This window comes from Notamacropus eugenii, chromosome 3, assembly GCF_028372415.1.
Source record: "Notamacropus eugenii isolate mMacEug1 chromosome 3, mMacEug1.pri_v2, whole genome shotgun sequence".
NCBI classification, from domain to species: domain Eukaryota; kingdom Metazoa; phylum Chordata; class Mammalia; order Diprotodontia; family Macropodidae; genus Notamacropus; species Notamacropus eugenii.
The window spans coordinates 380,232,248-380,253,264 of NC_092874.1; the positions used below are offsets into that span (position 1 = coordinate 380,232,248).

The 21,017-nt window shown below is 39.9% G+C and overlaps 1 protein-coding gene across 2 annotated transcripts in view; it reads left to right on the forward strand.

Moving 5' to 3' along the window:
- Nucleotides 1-18,763, forward strand: part of SMURF1 (SMAD specific E3 ubiquitin protein ligase 1) — a 101,928-nt gene extending 83,165 nt beyond the window's left edge. Inside the window, exons 12-18 of one of the 2 annotated variants that reach the window (XM_072597643.1) lie at nt 3,981-4,095; nt 5,105-5,283; nt 6,792-6,929; nt 7,941-8,061; nt 10,793-10,994; nt 13,719-13,803; nt 15,279-18,763. In XM_072597643.1, the coding sequence (XP_072453744.1) occupies nt 3,981-4,095; nt 5,105-5,283; nt 6,792-6,929; nt 7,941-8,061; nt 10,793-10,994; nt 13,719-13,803; nt 15,279-15,378 (940 nt within the window). In that variant the 3' untranslated portion in view covers nt 15,379-18,763. The remainder of the gene's footprint in view (nt 1-3,980; nt 4,096-5,104; nt 5,284-6,791; nt 6,930-7,940; nt 8,062-10,792; nt 10,995-13,718; nt 13,804-15,278) is intronic. The other variant, XM_072597644.1, reaches the window with a different exon arrangement.
- Nucleotides 18,764-21,017: the final 2,254 nt, after the last annotated feature.

Sequence of the window (21,017 nt, forward strand, 5' to 3'; positions counted from 1 at the left end):
GGAGCCTGAGGGACTGGGAGGATTGGAAGGAGGATGATGCTTGTTCCATGTATGGTATTAGTGAAGGTGGGAATGGGGGAGAGTTTAGGGGGAAAGATAATGAGTTCTGTTGAGTCTAAAATGTCTACTGAACATCTAGTTCAGGATGTCTGAAAGACAATTGGAGATAGGAGTTTAGAGGTCACAGAGAGATTAGGTCAGGATAGATATATCTGAGAATTGTCCTCATAGAGATGATAATTAAATCCATGGGAAGTGATGAGATCACCAAGCAGTTTAGAGAGAGAAGACAAGAGAACCCAGAACAGAAGCCTGTGGGATACCTGCTGTTAAAGGGCATGATGTGGATAAAGATTCAGCAAAGGAGACTGAGAAAGAGTGGTCAGGTGGAAGGAGAGCCAGGAGAGAGTGGTGACCTGAAAACCCATCCTAGAGACAAGAGAGTAGTATCGAGGAGAGAAGAGGGTGATCACCAGTCAAAAAGGCTGCAGAGAGGTGGAGTTTGAGGACTGAGGAAAGGCCACGGATTTGACCAGTGAGGTCTTTGGTAACTTTTAGAGAGCAGTTTCAGTGGAATGATGAAGTCCAAAGCCGAGTTGAAAGGGGTTAAGAAGAGAGAGAAAGAAGGGAAAGTGGAAGCTCTGTTGTAGACGGCCTTTTCAGGGAGGCTAGCCACAAAGGGCAGAAGAAATATAGGATAGCCAGAATGGAAGGATTAGGTGAGGGCTTTATGAGGATCAGAAAGATAAGAACATGTTTGGAGGCAGTAGGAAAAGAACCTATAGTCAGGGAGAGATTGAAAATGTGTTAGAATGGGGAAGACAAAGGGGGCAACTTGTTGGAGAAGACAGGATGAAATGGGATTATTTGTTCATATAGGATGGTGTTCTTTTGTGAAGAATAAAGCGACCTCTTCCCTTGAGATAAGGATGAAGGAGGAGAGAATGGCAAAAGGCATGTATGTATGATTGGAGATGAGACTGAGGCTGGGCAGAGTGCGATCATTGAAATGATAAGGAGGCTAGGAACTCAAGAGGACAGTGGAGAGTTGGATTTGCTCCAAAAGGGGTCAAGATGGGAGAAAGAGGAAAGAGTAGCTAGGGATTGAAGGTCATGGTACAGACAAAAAGTTGGGTTTTGTCAGGGAAGGCGGGGGGGGGGGGGGGGGGGGGGGGGGATCCAATAGCTTATGGTCAAGTAAGGAGATTTTAGAATTCTTGAATATGAAGGTAGTAGTTGTAGGCAATGGCAAGATTAAAGATAAGACCATTTTTGTGTGGGTGCAAGGTGGGGTGAAAGGAGTACGTCATGGGAATTGAGTAGGTAGAATGATTAAGGTATTTTAATCACTGAGTGTTTAGGGTGTTTGAGAGAGAGTTAGTATGTATATTGAAGTCCCCTAGCGTGAGGGTAGGATGTTGGAGAAAAGGATTGTGAGCCAGAATGAAGAAAAGGGACAGCAGCTACCAGGATTTTGAGCAGGTGGTAGAGATGAATAAGCTTCAAAGGAGGGGAGTTTACTGAGTGTAGGAAAAGATCCTGGAAGTGGCCATGGGAGGAAGGATGCTTCAAGATCCCTGCCTTAACAAGTGAGCCCAGAGGAATGAATGAAGAAGTAACCAGGGAGGTGGAGTCATTAGGGGAGGGGGGAGGAATTTCAGTATTAGTTGGTAGATAAGAGTGAGAGCGAAAAAGATTTAGGATGAAAGGAAGTTTGGTGCTTATAGAACGGACATTCCAAAGAGCACAGTGGAAGGAGTGGGTGGTGTTTGTTTGGACCTTGGGATGGGAGAGTTGAGAGGAATGGGAATAAGGAATCAGTTGGTGGGAGCTGGAGAATGGCATTTGGATGACCTACAGGAATTCAGAATCACTGGGATGTGTAGGGTTATCACCATGTGTGAGACTGTTTATCATCATTGAGTAGAAAGCTCCCCTCCTCTTCCCAGAGGATGCTGGGTATCAGACTGGAGCCAAGTGCAGCATGAGTGGAAGGTATGCAATCAGGTGGGAGGCCCTGTTTCAGCATTCCTCTTCCCTTTGACATGGCACAGCAGGAGAAGGAGGTACTACTCCCCCACCCTGAGACATTCCTCTCTTTTTTTATATTTGTTAATAGTATTTTATTTTTTCCAATTACATGAAAAGATGGTTTTCTTATATTTATTTTTTTCATAAGATTTTGAGTTCCAAATTTTTCTCCCTCCTTCCTGTCCATTTTCTTTCCCCAAGACAGCAAGCAGTCTGGTATAGGTTATACTCGTGCAATCATGTTAAACATATTTGCACATTAGACATGTTATGAAAGAAGAATCAGAACAAAAGGGGAAAACCACAAGAAAGAAAAAACCAGGAAAGTGAAAATCTGCCTTCAGACTCCATAGTTCTTTCTCTAGATATGGATAGCATCTTCTATCATGAGTCTTTTGGAATTGTCCTGGATCATTGTATTGCTGAGTAGAGCTAAATCGATTATGGTTGATCCTTGCACATTGTTGCTGTTACTGTGTACAGCGTTCTCCTGGTTCTGCTCACTTCAGTCAGCATCGGTTCATGTAGAGACTTTCATCCTTATCTGTCCTTAAGGGACAGATGGAGCAGGAAATGGAAGACCTGAGGTCAAAGGAAAGGTTGCTCCTCTTTAGGTGGTAGGCTGGTGATCAGAGGAAGCTCTCCTTCCTCTTCTAACCAGAGCCTGGAAACCAGGTGGACTTGGCAGATGGAAGTCTCCAGGTGCAGGGGGAAGTTACTTTGAGGCAGATGGAAACTGTCCTGCTGCCAAGCCTCTTCTCAGGGCACATGTAGCAAGAAAGGGAGCCATGTGTTCCATCTCTCCTTACCTGAGACTGAAGTAGCTACCTCTACTTATTGAAATCCTTTTCTTCCTTCAGGTTCTGGTTCAGGAGCCAACTTTTCCACCTCAATCATAAATGATCTTTTTCTTTATTGGTAGCACTTAATTTATTACTTCTCTAATACTGTCTTATAAACATACTTGTCATGAATGACTTTCAATTTAGTAGGGGAGGCTAGGAGTTCAGAGAGCAGTTTCATCAGTGTAGGAAACTCCCTCTACTGATGCACGTAGCAACACATCTTCAATGCATAATGTTCAGCAGTTGTCTGGGGTTGGGGAAAGTCAAGTGACTTGCCCATGATCACATAGCCAGCTTGTCAGAGGCAGGATTTTGAACCTACATATTCCTGGTCAGCCTTTTATCCACCATACCAGGCTGCTTCTCTATTTTGTAATAGGATGTTTCATGTTGATTCTATAGCTTCAAAGTTGATTGTTAGCTCTGTGAAGACCGGCACTCTTATTTATTTTCTCCATCATAATGTAGTGCTTTGCTTACTAAATGCTTATTGAATTTCAAAATGTCTTCATGTCTACACCTACCAGATCCTTTCTGTAAACACAGTGCTGGAACAGTTTGATTTTACAGGAAAGGAAGTGTTTTAAAATCCTTAAGCTATATAAACACATAAAATATCAAAGTCACGTGAATTAAAACACTCAGGCCTTCCAAGTATTTCAAAAATGAATTTCAGTGACAGTTTTCTTTTGTCTTAGTTTCATTAAATCCATATGAATAGGGCTGAATAATCCAGTCCATGTTAGGTCACTGAGTTCTCTTTGAGAAACTTTGTTGAAGGCAGTGTCTGTTTCTGCTGGTTGCTTCCTATCTTCCCCTGCTCTCATCTTCCCCTTACCTCCCTCCCACCCACACCCACAAAATATCTAGTGTTGTTATCAGCAGATGTGTCTAATAAATACTGAGTTGTTGAGGTCAAAAATTTTATTTTTTTTTGTTTTGGGGTAATATGACTAACTCTTCTTATAGACATGGATGTTTGACTTTTGTGTGCGTGGTTGATGCAGGTTGAATTCTATTAGGAATGGGTCCTTTTGGATAAATGCCTTTCAGAGTTGAAGATGCTGCATTGTAAATTGAAATACATAACTGCTTTATCTCTAGGGAGTGGCTCTATTTACTGTGCCATGAAATGCTGAATCCATATTATGGACTCTTCCAGTATTCTACAGATAATATTTACATGCTGCAAATAAATCCAGACTCTTCAATCAACCCTGTAAGTATTAATAAACATAATGCGGATCAATTTAATTGGGAGAATTTTTTAAAGCTGACTCTTAACATTCAATTAAATTTTGAATTTAATTAATAAATAACTTGCTCAAAGGTCATGTGAAGTAAAAGAGTATTGGAAGTTTAAGTGAGGATGAGTTTGAGCTCAGAAATTTGGATCATTTTGTACTCCAGGTTTTTAGTAAACAGAATCTGCAGGTGATTTATTTTTGCTTAGAACAGTAAATAAACTGAATTATTCCATGTGACATTCTTTATGGCCATTTGAGAGAGTTCTGGCTAGTAGATACTGTATTCATCAAAGAAGTTATATTTCTTAGATTCATGAGTGCTGGACTTTGTTTTTCCAACCAAAAAAGATACAGATATATACATACATACATGCGCACATATATATATATATCCATGTTCCTATACTTATTGCCCATAAGTACAAGTGATCTCCAGCTATTATGGGTGGTTAATGTAGAACAATACATTTATCACTTTTAAGTCAAGGTTTTACTTGAGCTCTACAACCTTCCACTGACAGGACCGAGTGATCCAAAATGTAAACCAAAACTTGATTTCTCTAGTTCAAATGAATAAAAGGAGTTTGTTGAAAGTTTTGGGTCATTTAAGGTTATTTTTTTTACCATCTTATTCTTATTGACAGATGAGGACTTACTAAATAAGGTGTGGGGACTTTTTTTCCTTTGATTAATTTTCTCACTTCTCTTTCCCCCTACAAACACATCAGGAAAATTGGAAAACGTGTAATTGTATCAGGGAGAATCTTTCTAAAATAATTTTAAAATATATGCTTTATTATTTTCCATAGCTTTCTTATATTTGCATCTGAAAGAACAAATGAAACTAGGAAGATTTTGAATTAGTTTTTTGAGAATAGGCAGCCCTGCCTGCTTCCTGGCATGGCGACATTAAGCCACAAGATGTCAGCATGTAGCTAGTCATTCTTCTTATCAGTTCTTGCTCTTTGGTGTCCCCTGCAGGATCACTTGTCTTACTTTCACTTTGTTGGTCGGATAATGGGTCTGGCTGTGTTCCATGGACACTACATCAATGGAGGTTTCACAGTTCCTTTCTACAAACAGCTGTTGGGGAAGCCCATTCAGCTATCAGATTTGGAATCAGTTGACCCAGAGCTCCACAAGAGCTTAGTTTGGATTTTGTAAGTACTGTATGTTTGCAGATGGTTTAAGTCCAAGGCTCTCTTAATGGAAACAGGTGGCAATTCTGTTGATTTCTTGTATCTCTGAGATGGCGTGCGAGAGAAAGGAGAAACAGCATAAATATGTGTGGTGCAGAATAAAACGGAGAGATGTAATAGATTACATTTATAAAAGAAAAACCATTTAGCCTAAACACTTGACAGTTAAATATATTCGCTGGTGTTTGATCAGATTTTTCTACTTTATAGTCCAATTTCTTCTCCTTTTTGTTGATTTATTGAGTTTAAACCACAATGACTAATGAACCCTAACTTTCGGTTTGCAACAGCCTGGTGCTTATTTAGTTGCCAAAGTGATACAGTGTAAAGAGCAGTGGCTCAGGATCAGTAACTGTACTTTGGATCCTAGCTCCAGCCCTTGCCAGCCATGGGACCATGAACTCTACTGACTTCTCTGAGGCCCAGCTTCCTCAGCTATAAAATGTGAATGATAATACTTGCACTGGCTACTTCATAGTGTTGTTGTGAGGAAACCACTTTGTAAATCCTAAAGCAGCATATGAATGTGAGTAATTCTTATTTCAGTAAGATTCATGAAATTCTCAAAACAAAATTCATTTTTTTTATTTTCTTCTTTACTCAGACATATGCTCCCCAGTGCTTTAGGTGTGACCTACAAAATGTTTAGAGCTACACATTTTGAAGAATGAGTATATTTTATAGAATTGGAGATTCTTTAGCTTCAGCACCAGTGATTGTCTGTTTGTGTAGAGATGAGTAGCAAATGAATTGAACAGGAATCACTAATTCATTAATGGATCAGCCCTATCTAAGGGCATGTCTCATTTCATAGTTTTCCATTTGAACTGTAGTTGTAGTTAGGTAGTATAAGGAAATAGGAAGGAAAGCATCTTATTGGAAGTGTTCCATCCTCTGAAGTTTACTATAAAGCATACCATACTAGATATACTGTTCTAATGTACAGTTAAAGACTTTTCAGTTTAGCCTGGCAGATCTGAAGGATCTTTAACTAGAGAGCAGTATTAAGATACTTACTTTCACAGTGTAGCATCTCCTCTTGACTCCATTCCCACACCACCTGTTCAGCACTAAGCACTCAAGGTTAGACCAGAGTCACAGCTTGTCAGAGCTGGGATGGAGATTGAAGATGATCTGCCTAACTTTTAATAGATGAAAGTTGAAGCCCAAGAAGATGGTGATCTACTCAGGATCACCTAGCTGGCGAATGTCGGACCTGTGATCAGAACTCCGGCCTCCTGCATCCCCATGTCTGTTGTTCTTTCCAGAGTACCCTGCTGCCTTTCCCCATCTAGGTTAAACTCCATGAGAGACAAGTACCATTTTTTTCCTTTTCTAACACTTCATAGTACTCTCCACACATGCTTAGTAAAGGAGGTTGTTTTCTCCTTTTTCTCCTGATTCTGCCATTTACAATTGTGTTTTATAGTCCTACAGGCCTAATTAACGTGTACTTTTGACTTTGACAGAGAGAATGACATCACTCCCGTGTTGGATCACACTTTCTGCGTAGAACATAATGCTTTTGGGCGGATTCTTCAACATGAGCTTAAACCAAATGGTAGAAATGTTCCTGTTACAGAGGAGAACAAGAAAGAATATGTCCGGTAATACCCACAGGATCATCAGTAGCCGCAACAAATATATGTTGAGCACCTAAAGGGTGCATGGAACTGTACAATTCCCTGTTTACAAAGTTTAGCTTAAACTGGATCCCTACCCTCAGAGAGCTTACAATGTCATGGAACAGACCAAGACTCTAGCTGAGGTCTGACTGTCCCTTATACCCCTATTTCCATAGAGTTATATTTACCAGAAGACACCTCAAGAGGTTGTGGGATCCAACAGCCTGTGGTTGCTGTGATAGCCCTGCCTAGCAGGGCACTATAGCTGAACAAACACATTCCGTCTGTTGCCCAGTGAGAGAGAAGTGATGAGCCTGTGCTAAAGTGGGAACAAGATTAATAAGTGGCTTAGTTGTTATTAGTGCACAAATGGGGAGGATGGGACAGCTTTCTGCGTCCTAGCTGAAAGGCAGACTTCCCAAGGGTAACCGCACTCACCACAACCATACTACAGTTTCCATTGTGATGGTGACCCCCTCAGTCACAGGCAGGTTACTAGAGACAAGGCAAAGAACTGCATGCTCTGCTGGACCCTAATCTCTATTGTAGCCTGTTTTTTTTACCTCTTATTCAGGGTCAATTATTCTATAAACACCTATAGTTTTGGAGGGATTTAGGGAAATAACTCTCCTTAAGCTGTAGAATGGGTGCATATTTTTTCCTTGGTTCCAAGTTAGTATTTTTATGTAAATGTACTTGGAAGTGTTAGGGTAGAGCTGTAGAGACCAGATTATTTCTAGTAGTCCAGTTCTACCTAAGCATTTGGAGATGTGTAGGTGTGAGCTGGTATACTTGCAATTTGACAGTGCAGCTAGTTGTAAGTAAGCTTTGGGTGGGGGAGGCTGGAGAGGCTCGCAGTGTGTCTGCCTGCAATGTTTGCTTTTTTATCAGCTCTGACACCATATGTCAAGGTTTCTTTATTGATGGAGAAAAAAATCATTCCTCCCTACACTCTTTTGTATTGCTTCTAACTTGGGGCTTTTTCTGTTTCAGGTTGTATGTAAATTGGAGGTTTATGAGAGGAATAGAGGCTCAGTTCCTAGCACTTCAAAAAGGATTTAATGAGCTCATCCCCCAACACTTACTAAAGCCTTTTGACCAGAAGGAGCTTGAGGTATGTACGTTATCTTTAGTTGGAACAAAGGGCCAAGTCATGTCGTTAAAGAGCCTATAGCACTGGGTTGGGGGTTCATTATCTTCTTTGTTTTGATCAAATCAGTGTAATACCTGTGCTGCTTTGGGGCCTTTCTTTTGAAACTGGTAACAGTGATGCCACACACCCCTGCCCAACAGGTAGGTGAAGGTGGTTAGATCTATGTAGGTGACAACAAGATCAGCCGTTAACGAGGGTCAACAATCTGTCCGGTAATTTTAAGGTATTTATTTCTTGTAATTATAATGACCTCTAGCATTGAAGAATCTTACGACATTTTCTCTTTATGGGCTTCAAATTGCCCTCATAGTCAAGAAAGTATCTTCTCAATAACCAAACTTTTCCACTATGCAATATGGAAATGGAGAAATGGTCAGGCTCCTCCTTTATAGCAGAGATACTTGGGTGATGTTAATAAGTTACCCTCTGGCATTTTCTGCTTCAGGGAGAAATGATGTGGCATCTTGAGCACAGCTCTGGTGAAATAGTACAGGAGCAAATTACCTACATGTGCTAAGGAAAAAGGTTGAATTTCCTTGAACCCCCCCTCATCCTTCCAGCTCTTCTTCCAGTGTCCCAACTACACTGCATCATGTAGGCACACTTGCTATTTCACTGTATAATTACACTTAGTTTTCTTTCTTGTGTATATGTTATTTCCCACTGAGTCCTCATGTCCTAATACAGTGCAAAAACACAAGGATGTTACTTCATGATAAAAATGTCTGGTATCTAATGGGTGTGGATCATGGACAGAAAAGGGAAAAGCCTAAAGGCAGCAGTTAGCAGATGGAGTTCTCTATCCCCTGCAAAAAGTGTTTCCTTCTCCTGTGGCCAGTAGCCACTCTTAAGCACATCCTGTCTGCTACTGTCCAGGTCCCCCTGACAGCTTGTAACGTTTGAAATGGTAATGTTTGTTTATTCCACTTTACTCCTTATCAATAACTTTGTCTCCTCAAAGAGGATTAAGAACCTAGGAACTCCAAGTCTCACCTCTGCCCTCTTCAGAGAAACCTTCTATATGATCATTGGATTAAAATACAGAATGTGTGCAAACATATCTACCTTTTGTTCCTCACAGGGAATGTCTAGCATTCACAAGCCTTTGCTAATTATTAATAATGGGCACACTTGCCAATTCATGTGATACTCTGAACTGTGCTGATTTGTAGTAATAATAATTTCCATAGAGAAAGCTTTAAGGTTTGCAAATCAGTAACGTGTTCCCTTTCCCCAATTATGATACAATTTCTATGTCTTCTCCATTTTCCCTTCTTCTACCACCATGCTTCTTTGAAGTCCACCTGTGTTTTTTTTTCACTCCTTATCCTCTGTTCTGCTGACCTCCTCCTCTTCTTTGGCACTCTGACTGTTTCCACCTTGATATTCCATAGCCATCTCCAACTGACTCTGTTCCGCTTTGCCTAGTGCCTTTGTTAGCTTTGCAGTGATTTCAGGTCAGTTGCTGAGAGGGCAGCTGTGCTCACCCTTATACCATACTGGGCCCAGAACGTGTTCCCATTTTACCAAGATTAAACTTTAGAAAACAGACAGATTGTAGAAATGTGTGGTAGGTACAATATTTATTTGCATGGATTTGCTACTTAAATAAGTTCAATTTGTATTTATTTGAATATGACTATTTGCTTTTATTTCCACTTTCTTATATTTTTCTTCTTTTATAAACTTGACTAACTTCAACAAACATGAATATTTCCATATGCTTCTTAGGATAGGAAGGGAATTGTACGTGAAAGAGTGAATCTATTAAATATAGCATTTTAAAGTATGTAGTAAATATAATACAGTAGTACTAATAATGCCCTGTTTTGTCCCCTTTTGGATTCCGTTTTTCTCTATTTTAAAAATGTCTGTCCTTCTTTCCTTCCTTCCTTCTCACAATCAGTGTATTCTCATTTTCTCTCTCTCTCTTTCTCTCTCTCTCCCCTCACCCTCCCTTCTCCACCAAAAATAAAAATTAAAACCCTCCCTTGTAATAAATAAGTGTAATCCAGGGGAGTTAGGTGACATAGGGAATGGAGTTCTCGGCCTACACTCAAGAAGACCTTAATTCAGTTCTAACCTCAGACAGTTACTAGCTTTGTGACCCTAGGCAAGTCATTTCACCATTTGCCTCAGTTTCCTCATCTGTAACATAAGCTAGAGAAAGAAATGGCAAACCACTCCAGTATCTTTGCCAAGAAAATTCCAAATGGGGTCTTGAAGAGTTGGACATTACTGAAAACAACTAACCAACAATAGGGTCAGGCACAACAAATTCTTGTTTGCTCATGTCTGAAAATGTCTTTCTCATTGTGTACATGCAGTCCATCACCTTTTCTATTTCTTCATCGGTCTTCTGGAGTCACGACTGGTCATAGTAAATGTAGAATTACAGAGTCTTTATGTTGTGCAGACATAATTGCTGCCTCCTGGAGCTTATAGTCCCTATTCAGATAATTGTAATACATGAGAAAAGCACAGGACAAAATATTGTGATGTGAGGTATGGAGAGGAGCTAACAGCAATGAGGGTCAGGGGATGCTTCATGGAGGAACTGGCATTTGGGAGCAAAATTCTTGGCTCAAGTATTTCATTTTGGGGTAAAGTTCAGTTCTTTGGGTATCTCTTAGCTATAACACATCATTTTACCTTTGCTTTTCTAAGTAATTCTCTTTTAACACCTTCACAGCTCATAATAGGAGGCCTGGATAAAATAGACCTGAATGATTGGAAGTCAAATACCCGTCTCAAGCACTGCATGGCAGATAGCAATATTGTAAAGTGGTTCTGGCAAGCAGTAGAAACGTTTGATGAAGAAAGGAGAGCCAGGTTGTTGCAGTTTGTGACTGGTTCAACACGGGTTCCTCTCCAGGGCTTCAAGGCTTTACAAGGTGACTGATGTGTGGGCTGGGGTCAGATGAGTCATTTGTTAATATAGTCAGTGACATGAAGGGCTGAGATCTGTATTTGTTTTATGAACTATCTTTTTTTCAACTTAATATATGTTAGTAAATGGCTGGTACTGTTGAATGTTTTAAACCAGTGATGGGAAACCTGTGACCTCAAGGCCACATATTGGACTGGATCCAGACTTCACAGAACAAATCCTCTCAATCAAAGAATTTCTTCTGTAAAATTTGGACTCATCAATTTGTACTTGAGGACTGAGAGGGTCACATGAGGCCTTGAGGCCGCAGGTTCCCCACCCCTGTTTCTAGACTGACAGTCAGCCACTATCTAGTAAGTTCTCAGCATGTTCCAGGCACTGTTCTACCAGATCTGGATTGTGACCAAAAGGAGACCAAATAAAAAAGCAAGATTATTCCTGGTGATAGAACTACAATATCATATAGCCGATGCAAGGTCCAGAGGTCTCCTAGTCCATTCTCTTGGTTTCCAGAAAAATTCCTACAATGTCAAAGGCAGAAGGGACCATGGAAATCATTTAGTCCATCACTTTTGTACATGAGGCAACTGAGATGTTATGACTCCAGTTTATTTCACAGCAACAAGAACTTGTGTCTGCTGCCTCCTAGTGTAGTGCCCTATTCATTGTACTACTTGGCACATGATTATATTGTTTTCAGAGATCTTGAGAGAGGAAGATTCCACAGCTGTATTTTATAATCAAGTTGTTCAATAATTCATTGTTAGAGGGATCAAAACCCTTTCTTGCTAGCTTAAAGGACTTGTTCTTTCAGCTTATATGTGAACTTTAAGATCAGTGATATCCCTTCATGTGTGATTGAGTTAAACAGAAACAGTTTCAAAATGAGAAGAAAGGCACTTTTGAAATGTTTTTTTTTTAATGTGTTAAGGTAAAAGTGGAAATGTCAAGAGTAGTAAGGTATATTAAAAGGAGGGGAAATTAATGAATAAATTAGCATTAACTTGTACCTTTATCAGTAGTCATAACAACATGTATTAACTATACTAATTACTGATTTATTATTATCCACCTACATACTAGTGTCGCACAGAGCCTCATCTTAGGCAGCTGATAGAATCTTTTCAGAGAGCATATCATTCATTTTAGCCAAGCTCAGGCATTAACCTAGGATACCTAACCTCCTGTACTACAGCTTCTTTATAGAGGACTCCCAAATTTCTATAGCCCACCTTCATTTCTTTCCTGAATTCCAGTGCTGTATTTCCAACTCTCTGGTAGACATCTCATCCTGAATGTCCCATAAGCATTTAACATAACCAAAATAAAACTTTCCCCAGAACTTCCCTGTTTTTATTGATGACACTACCATCCTTCCAGTTCACCTATGCTTTCAATCAGAGAATCATCCTTGACCCTTATCTCTTCCTCAATTCCCATATCTAGACAGTGGCATATATGTGCTGGGAGAAAGATAAGACCAACTTCCTAGATTTATTTGCAGTTGATTGTGGCAAAGAAAACAGTCTTAACCTCAGTTATCATCATTTTTTCTAAAGAGAAATTCTTTTCCCTTGGTAATGCTAGCCTCACATATTAACAATCCAGGCCATGTTAAATCTGCCAAAATGGAAGGTAATGGTTATCAGCTTGAGGAAGAACATGTCAATAAATCAAAACCATTTGATTCAAGTGTAATGTAATTCAGTGGATAGAACTTAATTTCTTTGAACAAAGCCAGCACATTCAGAATTGGACAGAAAATTTTCTAGAGACCTGAAAAAGCCTTCATTGATCAGTGGCCTCCAGATGACCAGCAAAATGGTTCTCCTTCCCCTACTCCCTTTCCCCAGGGACTTTGGAACACATGCTGACCCGTAGAGAGAGAAGAAGAAATATTCCAAGCCTTCTCTTTCAAAAAACAGTAATGTGTTGTAGTTTTTACCAAAGATGGACAAAAATAATTCTTTGGGAGGAAAACAGAATTTATTGATTACACCATTGGCCATTTCTGAATGCTTTGATAGCATGCCTGTAATTATAGTTCCCTGTCATCTGCTACGGAGTTCCTAAAAGGTACTGACAGTAGAAGGAGCACCAGACTGGGAATCAGTAGGCCTGAACTGGAGTCTCTCCAGCTGTATGATCTTGGCTGGGGATTTTACCCTCTCTGGGACTTGGATTTCTCCTGTGTAAAATGAAAGTGATGGACTAAATGATCCACAAGATTCCTTCCATCCCTAAAATTCATTGGATCTGTGGTTCAGAGCCCATCTTCATATCAGGAGCTTTAATATATCTGAAAAATCAATGGAATTTGATCGACACTGAGCACTGCAATCGTACAAGCTGGTTGGAAAGGGAGATAGTCAGGGTTTTTCCTCAACTTAGTTATTTTCTTGTCCTTTTGTTTCTCAGAGTTTTATTTTTCTAAAAAGGGGGTGGGGGAGAATGATTTTTGAAGGAAATCATAACTTTGATATGTGCTGATATTTTGGTCTTTGGGAGTATTCAAGTTTCAGTGTGAACCTTGAGGTGGGTTCTCACTTGACTTCTCACATAATGACTTTCTAAAATTTCTATCACTTGGCAAGTATCCCTAGTGTTTGTTCCAAGTCTAAAATGACCTGATAACCATGTTAATGTATTAACTTAATAACAACCATGAGGTTGAGAAGTGCCATACATTTGTCTCTGAAGTGCATTAACTAGAATGTCGGTTTGTAAGGTTCTACAGGCGCTGCAGGACCCAGGCTCTTTACCATCCACTTGATAGATGCCAATACAGACAACCTTCCTAAGGCCCACACCTGGTAAGAGCAAAGATGTGCATGTGAGGAAAATGGATTTGTGGGGTCTTCAGTATGTTCTGGAAGTATTCACTCTCAAGAATAATAGAGTGAAAATACCGCTCCCTTTTTTGGAGTATTTTGTGTTTTGTCGTCATGACTCTTATCTTCATAGCCAACTATATCTTCTTTGAAAATGGGAATTTGAAATGCAAATGACACATTTCATGTGTACATCAGAATTGGAAGATAATGGAAAGGTATCCCACTATTGTGACAGTGTGCCCACTATACAGAGGCTTTTCAAAAATTAAATGTATGCAGTATTTTTAAGACACTGATTTTATTACAAGGCAAGTAATTATTAAAAATATTCAAGCAGTACTTGTTTGAAATTTGCCTACATTCCTTTTAAATTCATTTGTTTGTCTCAGAGTAAGACAAGCTCTGTAATATGAACCAGACTTTCACTTGGCTTAGCATCCTTGGTGCTCTCTATTCCCAAACCTTTGCCCACCATTTTGATAGGTTTTGTTGATTTTTTTAAAAATATGTCCATAAACCTTATGTTGGCAATGATTCTCTGCAGTGGGAACATTCTGTTTTCATTCAAAAATTGGATCACAGCAAAAACTTTGTTGGAAGACCTTCATTTATAGGAAAGCAACTATCTTTAGCCAAATCTGCTATGATGCCTCTTACACTGAGCAAAATACTGTGTTATCAGCACTATTATGATATTACTAAGTTTTCAATGAGCTATGTAAATTTACTTTTTGAAAGAACCTTTATAGCAGGTTTTATTTAGTATTTTAGTGTTTAAAATAAGATGGACTCCCAGACATCAAAAAATGCCTGTTATAAAATTGAGACCCATAGTGCCATTTAGCTTATCTTTTTCTTAACAGGAGCTGTTGATACTTCTATTGACTATTAAATAAAATATGTATTATCTAGGTCACCATTTTCAACGTCCATTTGGACCATTTAGTCAGTCATTTAATGTTCTTTTTCTCCCCTCACACAATTTAATTTCTTGGCAGTCAAGTTCTCCTCTTTTGTCTTTATGAACCTGTTCCCAGTCATGTGGCAGATTGCCGGTCCAGCCTGGGATAAGAGCGTGAACAGTGTCCTTTGTGGTTTTTTACGCTACTGCAAACTCACAAGGTTGGGAGGTTTGTCCTAACAGTGTAAATGGTCACAGTTCCATTTTATTCCACTTTGAAGACTTGGAATTTTTTTGATTTTATTATCATTATCATTATTATTTTGCTGTTTGTTAGAAAATCTTCACCCTGGAAACAGCCTGCCTCATTGGGAGCTGAGGAACGTGCCTTGACGTTGTTCACACCCTCCCAGAGAGACATAATTATTGTTCCTTGATTCACTCTCACAGCTAGTGGGGTGGTGAGAGGGAGCTTCTCTGTTCTTGGAAATATATCCTCAAGACCTAGCATCTACCTGTGCTAATGCATTGTCTTTCTATCTGGTTGGCCTAGCTTTAATCGGATTGACATTCCACCTTATGAGTCTTACGAGAAGCTTTATGAGAAGCTGCTGACAGCTGTGGAAGAGACATGTGGGTTTGCAGTGGAATGAAGAGGAGACCAAAGGAAATGGATATGAGCTCATGGACCCCTGATGAAAAGCTTAGAAGCTTTCTGTGGGCCTCCTGCTAGGCTGGTGGAGGCATTGGAACACTAGACAGCCCTGGGGAAAGGGCTGTCTTCCCTCCTTTTTTGGGGGGGGAGGGACTTTTGTCGGTGGCTCCTACCCATGTTTTCCCTCCTTTATTACAATACCCTCTCCCCACCTTCCATCACCCATCCAATAAAATACAGCCAAGTTCAACATTTGGCTTTGGTTACACAGGATATTCTGCTAGACATGTAACACATATTGTGATAGGGTCAGTGACCTGTGGTCTTTTATAGGAGCATCAACCTACAGTTAGGTAACGGAGCTTGGTTTAACTGAGGACTTGCAGCTGGTAGACATAATCAGCTGTTCTGTCTCAAAGCCCCCTTGAGGTCCCCTTTGAGTTCAGTAGCTGCAGGATATCTTACCAGAGCTGAAATTCCAAATTGCACACCGTAGCAGGCTGTCATGAAGGAATAACCAATTAATTTCTAACAGAAAATAAAACTGCATAGTGTATGCCCATTGAATGGCAGAAACAGCTGACACTCTGCCATAGCCAGAAGCTCTAGGTAAGAAGGATGGTTCATCTTGGGAAGGATGAAGGAATCCAGGCAGCTTTTTCTGAAGGCTCGGAGGAGTTCTTTTGGGGGGTACTTATTAAAACTTTTTTGCACATGGGAACAATTTTCTTTCTTCTGAAGAGGGCCTTGTCCCTTCTGTCTGTCCAGTTTCAAATGTTTTTCCAGTAAAAACACCACCTGGTGGAGCCTGTATGAGGAACAGACCACGTGTTCAACCTAATCAATTAATCCCCAATCTGTGATTTCCATGCCACCATTTTACCTGATAGAGCAACCATTGTATGACTTGAAATTGTAAGGGTTCTTTTGAGGAAATTGCTAAAAGCTGAACTATGGAACAAACTTCTGTTCTCAAAAGTCCTTGGCCTTTTGAAAGGCAGCTTGGAAGGGAGTGGGAAAAGGAGATGTCTGTCAAATTTGATATAAAAATTAGAGCAGAGATTTAAAGCCGTCATCCACAGAGGTGAGGTGATTTCACAGTGCTCCGTCCATCTATTCCCCCAGTGTCTTATGCTAACATTCTTAGTTTACTTACCAAGACAGCTTCCCAATAAGAGGAAGACCAGTGCAAGTTCAGGCTGTAAGTCACTAACAGTTTTTCCAATTTGCACAAAAATCAGACAGTATTTTAAGAAAAATAACATGATTTCAGAAAGCTAAAATTTCAGCTAAAAGCAACAGATTTGATTGTATAGGGTATTTTTATTTTATTTTTGACAAGTCCAGGGTAATTCATTAGCAAGACATTTAGCAGCTGTGTAAAGCTTTGTGATTAAAGCCTTGTGATTCATCTGTAGGTCTAAGATGAATTGGAAATATTCTGGAATATTGTATTTTGTTGTTTTTCTCCTTTAAAAATAAAAAGGCATTGACATTGCCAATAACTTTAAACTACAACTCAACAGTTTATAAACTGTGATAAGCAGCTACCTACTCTTTCAAATCCTGTTATAATTTTTCTGTTGTCTTTCTCAGCATATTTGTGAGTTAATGTAGGGAATGGAAGGAACTCAGTGGTATGAAAGTATGCCATCCTTAGCAAATCTGGTTTGCATGATTTGGTGAGGATTCCTGCAGCAGGATTTGGACAGTCACTCCCTTCAAACAGTTTTAGGACTTTAGTGGCACTTTTGGACCATTAAGATTCTTCAGAAGCAGAAAGGATATTGCTTCAAACTGCTATCATAGGAAGATTTGATGAACTGTTCCAAATTTCTGGCTTTTGGAATTCTCTTATGTACTTGAATTCTAAAAGTCCTGGTTTACGGTCACACTAAGCATGACTTCTTCTGGTTGCCTCCTGGGAGTCCTGCCCAAATAATCACATGAAAGTTTTTGCTATGATTCTCCTTTTTTGAGAACTGAAGAGGAAGAGACTTTGTCCAGGGATCTGTGACAACCTCAAAAATTATATAGGATACACTTTTCATTATTTCCCAACCATTATCTAGAATCTTTATCAGTCCAAAAACTAAAGACAGATGTTTTGAAAGACTTTTAAACATGTTGTTTGATTTGACAGCCTTTAAAACTACCTCCTCTGTGTCAGCAACAGTGAGGAGAGAGAACCACCCTCTTGAAATTCTGTAAGCAGCCTAATGTCTATTAAAGAATGTCCAGCAAGGCCTGAGTGGTCAGCATCTCGTATCCCTTGTATGTACAGGGCAGATAAGAAAGCTTCCTAAATACATGTGGAAGGGTGTTCTCTCTTTCTTTTGTTTCTGCATCAGATCATTGACTATACAGTCAGATTTGCCAGCCCCTGCCTTGGAAGACTTGTGTCCAAGGTTGTTGGAGTGTCACAGTTGTCATGTTGCCCAAAATGAACAGAATTTTTCAAAGCTCCAGTTGTCTCCTTCCAGACAGTCCCGTCATCACAAACAACATTGCACTCCAAGAACCTTGAACATGTAAAATGGTTCAGTCCTTGCTGAACCTTCCCAAAGAATAAAATATGGCAAGTAAACTGTAAGTGCTCCTGATGTCTTTCCCATGGATCCACTTAGGAGAGGGAGGGGCACTTGTGAAATCATCTTGAAGCATGATCTCATTCGCCTTTCTCCTCTGTGATGCAGGACAAACTCCCCCCACTCCCTCCCCTCAATGCCCTCTTACTCCAGGGGTACAACTTTCTAGGCTTGCCTTCACAAACTGTCATCAGCCTACACTACACACTCAGGGATGTAGGAAAACCACCATTCTGCTTGTGTTTGGCACAGGGAAGAGGAGAAGAGGCCAACTCATGTTTGGGTTGAAAGTAATTTCTGAAAAGCAGAAATGGTCAGTTCTGATGGTGAAAGTGTAAGCTTGCTTCTTTAGCAGGATGGTCTCAATTCAGGTTGAGGTGGTCATGAAATCCTTTGTGTAGAGAAACCACCGTCCCCTCACCTTCTGGAGCCAGTGCCCAGGTCCCTGCTGCTCCATGCAGCCTCCCAGAGACACAGGATACATTTTTTTAATTTGTTTATTTTTGTTCCTCAACCACTTTATAATGTATTTTTTTAATTTATTTTGTAATGTCTTGTTTTTAAGTATTGCTGCTATCCTTGTTATTCTTCCCACTGTTTTTATTGCTGATTTATTTTGTGAAAGTTGTACACTAATGTTTCGTTTTATGTCTAAATCAAAAAGTATTTAAAGAAATACTAGTTCTATTTAATGTGGTTATGGAACCAGCTGGAAATAAACAGTGATTGTATAGTAGGCTGGACCCAGGAGGTCATGTTCATTTTTGTTACATATGCAATAAACTCACAACTTTACATTTTTTAGCATCTGTTGTTTTTGGCATGTAAATTAAAAACCTGCTTCTTTAAACAGTAGCAGGGAAGGAAGTCAGTCAGTACCAAAGAGGGAATATTGTGGTACAGTAGAAGAAAAAAATCACTGGACTGGGTGGCAAGACAGCTGCATCCTGGGCCCAGCTCCGTCTCTAACTAGGTATGCAACTTTGGGTAAGTCACTTAATTTAACTGGTCCTCAGTTTCCTATCAGGTAAAGGAGAGGCAGCTGGCAGCTCAGTAGATCAAACGCTGGGCCCAGAGTCTCAAAGTTCCAATGGAGCCTCATTCAGCAAGCCATCTAACTTGTTTACCTCAGTTCCCTTAGCTGTGAAGATGATAGTAGCACTTACTTCCTAGGGTCATCGTAACAGTGTATAGCTCAGTGCCTGGCACATAGGAGGCGCTAGATACGTGTCTATTCCCTTGAATCTCTTCTAAAGCTTGTTCCTAGCTCAGAAGGTATTTGATTCAATGAAAATCAGTAATAGTCTAAGGAAAGTGGATAAATCTGAAGATGAAATAAAAGATGATGCTACTGAAAGGAGCGTGGTAATCTACTGAAATGGTTCTCCCTACTTAACAATGACTTCTAAGTCCTTTCCCCCCTTCAATCGCATATGGAGAAAAGGACTTTGAAACTTGAGCACACATATAACCTATAACATTATCCATCTTGTATGCAGATTTAGATGTAAACGTGTAAGGAGATAGTACTGCTTACCTGCCATTGATGAAGTAAAGCTTTCAGCTGTGATCGGTTGAAATCTTCACCCTCCTCAAATCCAGAGACCCAAAACCCAGTCCAAGCCCTCTTACTGATGAGCTATGAAACTCCTCCGTCTCTGTTTCCTCATTTGTAAAATGAAAATATCTGCCGCGCCTACTTTACAGGACAGGCATGAACACGATGTAAAGAGTTTTAAGGGAGGAAAGAACATAAAAAGCATTGTCTCCTTTTTTACTCTGAACTACCCACATTTCCTTGCTTGGTTCCTCTTTGGGCCAAACGATGAATCCCGCCTTTTCTGTCAGGTTGTATGTGACGAGGAGTTTGCCAATGGTAAAGGGTGTGGTTTGCAGGGACCATTTGGAATAGGCCTTTTTCCTCTTTTCCCATTTTAGCCACATTTTGGACATTAAATAGGTGATGATCACCATGCAGATGATGCTCCTTCTAGTTGTTTTTTAGAGAATTAGACAGCTAGTTCATTCAGTTCCTCAGTCACTTTTCTGAAAGCTTTGCCTCTTTTAGACTTCAGTGCTTTTACTTTGCTGGCATAGTTATGGGAACTCACCAAACACATAAGTACTTACTTTGTTTGTGGCCCTTTGCTAGATCCTGGGTATATAAAAATTAACAATTACAAATTACCTGCCCTTGTGAAACTTCTGTTGTAGTAGGAGGAATGAGACAAACACAAGTAAGTACGGAGAAGTCAGAATCATGAGAGATTGTGGGAGACGAGGAATCCCATCCAGAGGGATCTCTTTATATGCCTTTGTATTTTGTTTTATGCATTTAAAAACATTCAGAATACGGTCTTCATCAGACTGCTAAATGGGACCATGAAATAAAAAAGATTAAGAAACTTTCTTGTGTAATTTGATGAACAAGGCTTTTGGAGACCAGGGACGTATCCGTTACAGGAATGGAGGAACACATATCCAGATGCACAGACAGGACAGAGAAAGATCAGATCAAGAGGCAGTGAAAGTTACATTTCCAAGTTCTGTAAAGTGAGGCAAGAAAGGTAGATTGGGGAGTGGGGGGCTTTTGCTCCCTGAGGGAAGGTTGGTGATGGCAAGCTCCCTACATCATAGTATGTATAGACTTCCTTGTTACCATGGTGGAATTGGCTTTCTGCTTTCCGAGTAAATATTTGGGTTTCATGTAGATTGGAGTTGTTAAAGGCCTAAAATGTCAGATTAAGATTAGCATTTTATTTGAGGACAAACAAGGGAACATTGAACAAGGGAATGCCATGATCAGACCTCAGTATTAAGAAGATAAATCTGGCAGGTATATGAAGGATTAATTAGAGAAAAGGCAAGTAGCAGAGAACACAGTAGGGCGACCATTAAAGTGGTCTAGACAAAAGATGAGTGTCCCACCTAGGCTAGCATTGGTGAAAAGAAAGGGATGGATGGAAGATGCTTCCAAGGTAAAAGTAATAGAACTTTACAGCTGAATGGATATATGCAGCTGAGTAAGAAGAGACAAGGATAACAACTA